Source organism: Neospora caninum, chromosome XII (genome assembly GCF_000208865.1).
Source record: "Neospora caninum Liverpool complete genome, chromosome XII".
Classification (NCBI taxonomy): Eukaryota; Apicomplexa; class Conoidasida; order Eucoccidiorida; family Sarcocystidae; genus Neospora; species Neospora caninum.
In genome coordinates, this window is record NC_018398.1 from 2346359 (window position 1) to 2356549 (window position 10191).

The 10191-nt window shown below is 59.2% G+C and overlaps 1 protein-coding gene across 1 annotated transcript; it reads left to right on the plus strand.

The window, feature by feature from the left end:
• Window positions 1–1299: 1299 nt before the first annotated feature.
• Window positions 1300–5739, plus strand: NCLIV_063170 (putative zinc finger (C3HC4 RING finger) protein; the record flags this gene model as incomplete). The annotated part of the gene is made up of 4 exons (XM_003885868.1): window positions 1300–2838; window positions 3199–3349; window positions 3906–4738; window positions 5368–5739. The coding sequence occupies 4 exons, from the start codon at window positions 1300–1302 to the stop codon at window positions 5737–5739; spliced, it is 2895 nt and encodes a 964-aa protein (XP_003885917.1).
• Window positions 5740–10191: the final 4452 nt, after the last annotated feature.

Here is a 10191-nt window from a genome sequence, read left to right on the forward strand (position 1 = left end):
CATGCGGCGCACGGAAAACGGATTTCTCGCGATTTCTGTTTCTCAGCAGGTGGTGAACGCCGCGGAGTCTCTCTCTCCCGCGCGTTTTCCAGGACGCAGTTTTGCGAGCGGCGCTTCGTCGGCGGGTGTGAGGCGGCCCGGCGGGCGGCAGCCCTTGGTGGAAAGCGCACCTCGACACTTGCTTTCTAAATCGGGATTTCTTAAGGCAAAAGCCGCCCGTTTCTTTCGTGGGGCGAGCGTCGCAGGACGCGCAAAACCGCCCACGCCGGGTTGGCCCGACCGCCCCCATCGCCGGGGGAGGCCTGCGAGAGGCCGAAAAGCGAGGTGAGAAAGCGCGGAATCGCGGGTTCATCCACACACAGGAACGTCGCCGCACAGAAAGAAGAAGGAGGACGGCAAAGAGAGGCTCAGACGCCTAGATCGAGCGAGAGATAAAGATCCCGAGCGGGTTACGTAGAGATGCATCTGTAGAGATAAGAGATACGCAGAAAGAGAGGGAGAGAGATCGGGGCAGAGATGCACAGAAAGAGATCAAGATAGAGCGAGTGAGAAAAAGGCATAAAGCGAGAGAGGATCTGCACAGCAGTGCGTTTCCCGGGGCTCGGTCGTCAGATGTTTCAGGTGACTGCCGGGTCTCTTTTGCCGCCTTCCTTTTCGGTTTGAGAGCTTGGCGCGCGTTTCTGTGGGTGGCCAAGTCTCCTGGGTTCCGGTGAAGAGAGGTTGTGCTTGCGGGGTTTCCTGGTTTGATTCTCTGCGCTGTCTCGTCTCGTTTTTTCCAAGAACTGAAGAAGGAGAAGCTGTTTCGCGCAAAAGAACCGCGAGAGGTAGGCAGGCGGGCACCTTCTCTTCGCCACCCTTGTCGACACGCTTTTTAGCAGACGAAAGAAACGCGTGGTGATAGAGAGAGAGTCTCAGAGAGGAAGCTTCGGCGTGGCGCTTCCCGCGCGTCTCGACTTTGCTGATTCTCTGGCGTCGCCCCGTCGTCTCCACCCTCTTCTTCGTCTCGCTCTGGCTGTACTCCAGTCTCCGCCTCTTCTTCTCTTCTTCCTCGCCTTCTCGTGTCTCCGCCTTATCTTCTTCCGCTCTTTTTTCTGCGCTTTTCCCGAGCGTGTGAAAGGAGCACGGGCCACGAAAACGCGTCCGACTCGTGAGCGTGGAGCGTTTTTCCCCGCGTTCGATTGCGGCGAGTTCTCTCCCCCCCTGGGTCCGAAAGGCCGCCGCCGACGTCGCGATTCTCCGTCTCTTCCACGGATAGCTCATTGTTTCCTTTCTCGCGACTGCGAGGACACTTTGGCAAACATGGAGAGCACGACCAGCGTTCCACACAACTGCGAGTTTCTCCCGCACTCGTGCAAATGCAGTCAGCAAGAGCCCTCGCTCTCTGCGCCTGGAGACGTGGAGGGAGAAGAATGCAGCCCTAGCCTCGGCTCAGCCTCTCCTTCCTCCGTCTCCTCTCCGGTCGCGTCGCGCGCCGCCTGTGCTTTCTGCCTTTCCAGCGCGTGTGCCGCTGAGCCGTGTCAGTTGGACAGGGCTCGGCAGAGGCAGGGGACGGTGGAAGACCTTGCGCTGTTTCGCGTTTTCGAGGACGAGGACCAGGATGGCGAAGGCCTGTGCGACTCCACCGTTTCGGCCGTCGCTCTGGAGGGGTGTCCCGAGTGCACGGATGCCGCCGAGGACGACGAAGCTGCTCGACGCAACGAGAGCCTCGAGATGGACGCGGCGAGCAACGGGGAAACCGAGAGTCCCGCAGCGACTTCGGGAACGGCACGTCGCGTGAGACGCGCCCGCGGAACATCTTCGTGGATTGCCTTCCGGTCGTCTGCTTCGTTAGTCTGGCCTCCCGAGATCCGAACGCAGCTCTCGTCTTCGTCGCTCGCGTCGCTGCATCACGAGGGTGATTCTGGAACTTCGAGCAGCTCTGTGTTCGACCTCCCGCCGCCTCCGGACTTTCACTTGTCCGCCCTCCTTGGTTCGCCGTGCCATTCGTTCGTCGCGTCTTGCAGATCCACCTTCTCAGCGTCTTCGACCGCTGGTGCCGAGCTGTCTGCGGAACTTCCTGACGCGCTCCCCCAGTCCCCTGCTCTCCTGTGCTCCGCTCCCTCGCTGGAAGGCCTCCTGGCGCCGCCTGCAGCGCCTTTACCGGCTCGACGCAGGCAAGACGAGGGTCGTCTCGGTGCCCGCCACCCCCGCGAAGAGACACGCAGCCCCGAGACCGGCTTCTCGCGCTTTCTTCGCCCCCGTCTCCCGAGTTGGGGTGTACGTACACCTGGCCTCGGGTGGGTCTTCTGGAGACGTCCAGAGCCCGCCGGAGTGGAAGAGCACGCGGGGCCCAGCGAGGGAAGGCGCGAGGACAGCTCGGCGCGGGGACGGCCGTCGCCTCCAGATGGAGAGGCGCCGCGAGCCGCTGCCAGGAGGGAGGAAGACCGCGCACCTCGGGCGCAGGAAGAGAGGGCCTGGCGAGAAGGGCGATCCTTGCGGCATCTCTCTTCAGGGGCTGAGAGGACCGACGTCGGCGAAGACGAGCGGTCAGGCAGTCGCCTCGACATGTGTCGCGTGAACCTCGCACGCATCGGCTGGAAGCTCCACGCCTGTGGCCCGAACGGGACGTCTCTTCTCTTCTTCATCCTGTTCCTCTCCATGGTGTGCTTTCCTCTCGTGGTAGCAGCGCGCGTGCTCTTTCCGCCGCCGCTCGTCCCCGACTACGTCCTCGCAATCATCCCCTTCTTCTGCTTCCACTGCGACGCCAGCCTCACCGACCCGGGGCTCAGCCGTCTGCGCCTCCCCCTCATGGCCTTGCATCTCGTGCCCCTCCTCGCTCTGCTCGGATCTGCGCTCGGGGTAAGGTCCAGAGAAAAGGGAACTGGGGGAGCGGGACTGCGAAGCGAGAAAAAGAGTTCCTGGAGCTAAGAACCGCGGGGACAGGACAGGCGCGAAAGAGAGTGAGAGCAGGGAAGGAGACGGCGAAAAAAAGAGCGGAGAGAACGGGGTGGGGGAACCCGTAGACGTTTTACCTTTCGAAGAGCGAGAAGAGCGAGAAGTCTCAGAAGAGATGCCAGGCGGTCCGAGCAGAAAGCACCTATGCGTCTTTTCGTGTGTGCAGGAAAAGAAGTCTTTTCCTCGCAACCAGCGCGCCTCCACACGGTCACTGAAACGGCCGTCGTCGCATTTCGCTCTGTGACGTGCTCTGCGTTCTTTCAGGCGACGTGGGTCTGTCACCTCGCGTGTGTCCCTTTCTTCATCGTCCTCCTCTCCCGCTGGCCCCGCGCCGCCTGCCTCGTTTGCGTGGTCGTCCAAGTGCACCTGGAACTCGTCCTGATCAGCTGCGATATCTGTCGGATTCCAGGCCAAGGTAAGTCTCCCGCTTGGCCCTTCCTTTGTCTTTCCGCTTCCGCTTTCTCTCCGCCGGCTTCATCCTGCCTTTTCTGCCTGCGTGGGCGGTCTTCCGATGGAAAGGGTTTTTCGATGGCGACTCGTCTCTGGCGGCCCAGGCAGGCGTGTCTTTGCGCTCCGCCTCCAGGTGCCGCTGTCGATTCAGAGGGCGGACAGCGACGAGGAGTCACGCCCTGAGATCCTCGCGATGTGCTTTCCTTCGCACTTCACTTCTCCGTTTTTCGCTCGTCCCACCTCCAAGGCGGCAGCTCGAACGCGTCTTTCGTCCGCTCCCTCGCTCCTCTCTTGGTTCCCCACCCCCCCGTTCTCGCTTCTTTCCTCTCCCGGCACATCCCATCTCTTTCTCCTTCGGTTCTCCTCTCCGTTGTGCCGCTCTTCCCGCCCCTCACCCCCGTCGCTGTCTATCCTTTCCAGAGTAAAGGCCTGCTGGTCTCACTGTCCTGCGCGGCTCCAGAGCCGACACAGGCCGCACGCAGTTTCTTTTGACTCCTCTGTGGTCTGTTCTGTCTTCGCAGGAAGTCAAGGCTGGGTCCTGGGCGTCGTCGTGGCGTTGGTGGTGACGATTGTGCCTTGGATGTTCTTCCTCACAGTGAACTCTCAGCTTCCGCAATGTACCTCCGCGTCTCCACTCCCCTGTGTCATCCCGTCTGCGAGTGCCCTTCTCCTCTTCTGCATCTGTCTCCTCTGGTGTTTGACGAACGCGCTCCTCGTCTCGAACCTCTTCTCCCTCTTCCTCAACCACGCTGCCGAGGCCGCCCCGACAGTCCGCGCGAAGGAGGCGTCGCTGCTGCGACGCGCCGTCGCCGCGTCGCAGATTCGCCGGGACAGAGTCACTGTCTCGGAAGCGACGTCTTCCGTCTTCTTGGGCGTCTCGAAGAACGCATGGATCCGCGCCGTCGCCTGCTTCACAGCCTCGGCTCTGGGCTCATCCGTCTTCGTTTTCCTCTACGTCTTTAGAGACACTCTCCTCCCGAGGCCAGCGCGGCGGATGCGTGAGTCGAGAAGCATGTCCGTGACCAGCGGCTTGTACGGCGGCAGGCTCCACTCCATCAGCGAAGGGTTCGAGCGCGAAGAGAGTCTGGAGACCGTGGACCACGCGCCGGGGAGTCGCGCGGAGAGCCTCAGCGCGGGACACCGACCCGGCTACAGCCGCGGAGGCTCCGCCGACAGCCGCGGCGGAAGTGCGTTGTACGGCCGGAGCGTCGAACTCGTCCGCACGGGGAGTCAACGAGAGGCTGAAGGGCGCAGCTGGGAGTCCGTGGAAAGGCGAGCGAGCGACGTCGAGATAGAAGACTGGAGACAGCGAGCCGTGCGCGCTGCGGAAATCCAGCGGAGACTCAAAACCCACGTAGGTTCAGGGGAAGGAACACACAAACGAGACACCACAGCCGGGGGTGCACTCTGAACAGAAGGCGTGAGTGAATGAGACGGGGCCTTGGCAGAAGTTCCCAAGAACCAGGCAGGCACCGATACGGGTCTCCAGAACTCGACAGAGACTCGCAGACGAGAGAGAGAGAGGCGCGGAAACCGCCGTTTCCGGGGAAGGGCGAAACCAGGAGGGGCGTGACTCTGAGGCACACAAGAGAGGGGGAATGTATCAGCGGGGGATCAGTGGCGGGTGGTTTCGCGAGGAGCCGTTGTTTGGTCAGAGAGGAGGAGAGTCTGGCGTGGAGACGAGTCGCCGCAGCGTGGCGGGATGGCTTTCCGCGAGACAACAGAGCGGCCGTAGGACGCGCCCAGATTTTCGCCATGTGCATGCGTGCGCGGGACGTCGGGAAGTGTGTCTCACGAGTTTTTTTCAAAAGCTGTGTAGAAAAAAGGGCGAAGCGTCGAGAGATTCGACCTCACACGAAGGTGCGCGCGGTCGGGAACGCGTAGGTCGGGCGAGAGACACCGAGGCCCGTGGGTTGGCGCCTCCCGTCTTCTCGAGGTCTTTTCCACGAAAGAGTTTTTTCTTCTGCTCCTGTGTCCCCTCAGCGTCTTCCCCAGACCGTGGACCCGCGCGTGTCGCCGAAAAAGAACGCATGCAATCGAGCTCTCCCGGTTCCCAGTAGCAAGGAAAAGCTTGCGTCGAGGGCAGTGCATCCGTTTGCGCACGACGCCGCGAGCGTCCCTGCGCGTCCGACACCCGACCCTTCCGTCTCTAAGGCTTCGCCCGCCTCGCCAATGTGCACCATCTGCCAAGACGCCTTGCAAGGAGGCTCTTGGGTCAGCGAGGTGCCCAGGTGTTCTCACACCTTCCACGCTGCCTGTCTCCAGTCTTGGCTTCTCCACAGAGGCACGTGCCCGAACTGCAACGCCGATTTAGGAGAGGCGCTGCTCGGCGAATCTGTGGAAGTCGTCGCCTAGGGCGCGGCGCAGACGCGAGCAGAGCGGAGGGAAGACGGGGAAAGGAAGTGGAGGAGAGCCAGCGAGGTCGAACCATGGCCTGGTGGGCGGAAGCGAGTGGAGAAGGAGCAAGGACTGTCGAAGAGCGTGCGGTGGTTCGACGAGCACGAAGGTGGAGGCGAGTGGCGTGGGAAAAGGGTGCTGGGCACAGCAGACGGTGTGCGTTCTGGGACTCGCAACCACACACTGCGGCCTATGCATGCGTGCGTGAGTGTGTGGGCGCGTGGTGTCCGCACGCTGCTTTTGATATTCAAGTGGCGCGCTCTTAATGTGAACAGCCTCCGTGCTGTTGCGGGGTAGCCCTCCGTCCTCAGGCGGGTACTTTTTCGGCCAGGGAGTCTCATGCGTCTTTGAAATCAAAGAAGCTTTTAAAAGAGCGGGTCGGTCGTGTCTCGCCTGTTGCTTTTGACCAAACGCCGCTTGGGCATGACGGGACTGCGGGCCTCGCTGGTGACCAGTACCGTCCGCCACCGTTTTGTTCCTTTCGTGACTGTCGAGCGCAGTTACGCTGCGACAGATTCTCTGTGCGTCTCCCGAGGTAAGAGGCGACTCTGGCGTATTTGTAGTGAGGCTGTGGCCGTGCGTTCCAAAGGAGACCGAGAGCGGATGCGGGAGGCAAGCGATCAATATTTAAAGCCGCCCGGGGAGGGAGAGGCACAGCGCGCAACGAGAAGTCGAAAGGGAAGTAAAATGGAGCCGATTTTCAAGAGGAAAAGCGATGGAAGAAAGTTTCAAGAGGAGAGAGAAGCTGTGAGAATGACAGGCAGGTAACTGAAAGTAAAAGCCTAGGAAGAACATGAACTATCGTGAGAAACGGGCGGGAAGAAGACCCAGGTCAGGGACGAAGAAGTTCCACGCCGATTCTATCAAGTGTCGACTCGTCTCTCCTAGGATCCAGCCTCGAGCCTCTCTCGGAAGTCTGACGGCGTTTTTTCGGTGTCCCTGAGGCTGGGAAGCAAGCGCTGTGCGTCCCCTTCGCTCCGTGTGTTTGCACACCGAATCGTCGTGTTTGTCGTGCGGGGGGTTTTCAAGGAGTCTGTCGTCGAGGCAACACGTTTTTGGAAGCGCTCCGCATGGTAGACGGATGCCGCAGTCTCGCGAGTCGGCCCTCGCCCGGAGCATGTGTTTCGCTGGTTCGAGGAAAACCAGGGGGCTTGGCACAAGGGCCAGCGCGCAGTTTTGAAGACGACAGGCCGGGAAGGGAGCGGGTGCTCATTTCCCACCCTTTGTCCCATCCACACCAGAGGAGTCCCCGCATCGCCCGTTGTGTTGCTGAAAGGCGTCGCTCCCGAGGAACGCGTTCCTCGGCCGCGCGGCTGGGTTCGCATGCAGACTGTGTCCTTTCGTGCGCCACGTTTATGAGAGTGGCAAGTCAGTGCTGTGCAATTCTTCATGTTTATGCCAGTGACCGCAGTGAAGACGCGAGTCGTCGAGGTGTGAGCGATCCACGTCGTGGAGAAGGGAAGACAAATGTATTTTTCTTTGCATTTCTGAGAATGAGGGCCCCAAAAAAGCAGCTCGGTTCCGGCGAGACGCTGTCTGTGTGGACAACCAGCCGCCTGGTCGAGTGTACATACATTGGGGAAGAACCAGGAGGCGACAGGTGCGTGTCTTCTTTCCCGTTTTGCGGGCGGCCGAGCCACAAAGAGCGGGGAAGGAAGAGGAAGCAGACTGTAAGAGATGCACGGGCTTCTGTGGCAGGCTGTACCTGCTGCCGTCTTCGCTTCTCGGTCCTTCACGGTGGAGCTGTCCGTCGCCGAGGGGCCGCCAGCGGCAAGGCTGCGTGGTGTGTTTCATACAGGGTGTGCCTAAGCGAATAATGTGGTTTGGTCGGTATACATCTGTTATGTCACTGCATTGATGCGCGACTTGGCATTCCTCCCGATTCATCTTTCATCTTCCGCCCGACTTTCGCTACGTGTTTCATGGCAAAGACGCAAATTCGATTCGTCCTGTGTACTCCGATGCCCGGCAACTCCCCAGTTCGCGTCGCCACACACGTCGTGAGAGGGGCCATTTTTCGATCTTCTTCGCCCGTGTCAATTTCACCATTTTTTTACACGGAAATGCAGTGAAGATTTTCCTCGAACCGGCACTCAATGCGATAAAACAAATGCTAAAGAGAGACTGGTGGCCTGGACAGTCCACGAAGAGAGGCTGCCGTCAACCTGCATCAACAAGAGCCCTCTGGTTATCCGTCGATCGTTGCGTGGCGAACGTTCCACAGTCAGACTACACAAACGCCCTCCAGTGGGGTTGCAGCATTGTGTAGCTCAAGGGCATCCACGCGCCGCTCCCCCCCCTACCGTGCAGCTTCCGTAGATTTTCTCTCCCGTTACCCTGAAAACAGCTATATACAGTCACTTGCCTGCCTGTATATCTACATATGAGTGGACAGATACCGATATCTCTACAAACTGTGCCGATGACCACAAAAACCAGTGGACGAGTCGAGAAGCGTTCGCACAACTGCAAACTCTACAGACAGCTGCAGTGTTTTGTGTGGGGCTGAAAGAACGAGATAGCAAAGCCGCACCGAAACAGGAAAAAGAGGCGACTCCCTGAGCTCGTCCACGCAGGTAGGACTACGAAATGCTTTTATCTCGATAACGCCAGCACTGTTCATGCGGCTAGCATCAGGAAAGAGATACAATATCAAAGCGGCATTCGAAGATGCGCAGCGCAGTAGACCTCTGACCCAACAACGGACAACGCATAATAGCACGGCTGCATTCCAGGGGGGGGCCAGGCCTAGACCGGCTGACCGACACTCTACGACGCGCTGGCTTTCTTGTGAAGCGGCAAAACGCGATAATGATGCTCACTGACATACTTTAGACTCACAGTCCCTTCTTCCAGACGCTGCTGTGGGGGCGTTCACCGTCATCGCAAACTGGTCCAGCACCGGCACATTCACGCAGAAGGAAATCTCCCACGATGCGGAGTCATCGAAGAAAGCCGGTAGAAACAATGCTTGTGGATATACATTTGAAATACGCACCCGGACGTCGGAGAGCTCTGCATCTTTTATTTTCACGAGTGTCGTGCGTGCTTTAGCGCAGGGGCCCGTCCCTTACCGCCGCGCTAGAAGGGAAGCGGCAGGCTCCTACAGCTGGCCATCCATGGTGTTCCGTGTTCTGCGCAACCGTGTCAATCTGCAAGCTGTTTCCCCTCCGGAAAGGCGGCAGGCAAATGAGCAGAGCCCGTTATCGCTGGTGAAAGTAAGACGTGAGTCCGTAAGGATGACTATCTTCTGTGCACACCTAGCTAGGCACGTACATCGGACCCAGACGCCTTTTTTGTGTGTGTCCGTACTGTCTTCACACAACGTGCTGACCAGAGATCTGGCGGTATTTTCCATTGATCCAGAAGTGTCTCACTCCATCATATTTCTCCTGAGCCTTTCCAATTAGCTCCTTGCCAAGTTCCGATGAGGCGAATGGCGCTGAGTAGTGTCTATGTTGCCGTGCAGGCCTGCCTATCTACGCGACCAGTTCTTCCTAAGCTTGCGTGTGGACCACAGATGCGTCTGTTAGAGATTCGCAATGCCGGGGAGGGCGGAAACCCGAGGACAGAAGAAAGGATGTGTCAGACTTACGAGGGCAAGTGTTCTTCCCCGGTGTGTTCCCGCCTTCTGCCTACACACCAGGACCCGACGGGAGGGTTGGAGAAAAGATGGCGCTGTCCGTGGATCTCGATGCCAGCAGAGCCAGCGGGGAAATGCCGGTCTCTCAGAAAGCGTCGCTTGCAAGGGGTCTCTGTGGCGAGTTTCGGAGGCAGTTTCTTGGACTCGGGTGGCAAGCAATACCCACAAAAAACGAAGCTTTCCGGCGGTGTGTGCGTTTCTCCGTCTGACCAAGTCACCGCGCGCACGAGCGCCGGATCGCCGGCTACTGCAGCGATTGCGGTGTACGTACACCTGAAAGGAGAGGCTTCTGTTTTCCCGTCGTCTTTTGCCTGCGTGCGGTCAAATTATCTGCCTTTTGTGTGGAGAGTCGACACCTCTCGGCGGAAAAGAAGACCTTGTTTTTCGCACCCATCCCGCGTCCGAAACGTGCGCCATTCTCCAGCTGTCGTCTGCGCCAACCACTGCCCTCGTCGTGGTGGAATCAAGAGGAAGGTGCCCCCATTGACAGCGGTCGTCTGGGTCCCTTCCAGCGGTCGGTTTTTTTACGGTCCAACTGCATGCTGAGCTCGTCTGGTCCAAGAAGTGCTGGAGCATCGAAAAGTCTGTCGCAAATCGTCTCCCGATCTTTGTTTTCCTTTTTATTTTCCCCCACATCCGCGCGCTTAAGGGCGTTTCTTCATCTGTCCAGTGAGGTGAAAGTCGGAGAGATTCGGAATTCTCTCCGCGCCCTGTCACTTGTCGTGGCGCTTTGTCTATCTACGACTGTCTCTTCTTGCCTCCCTCCA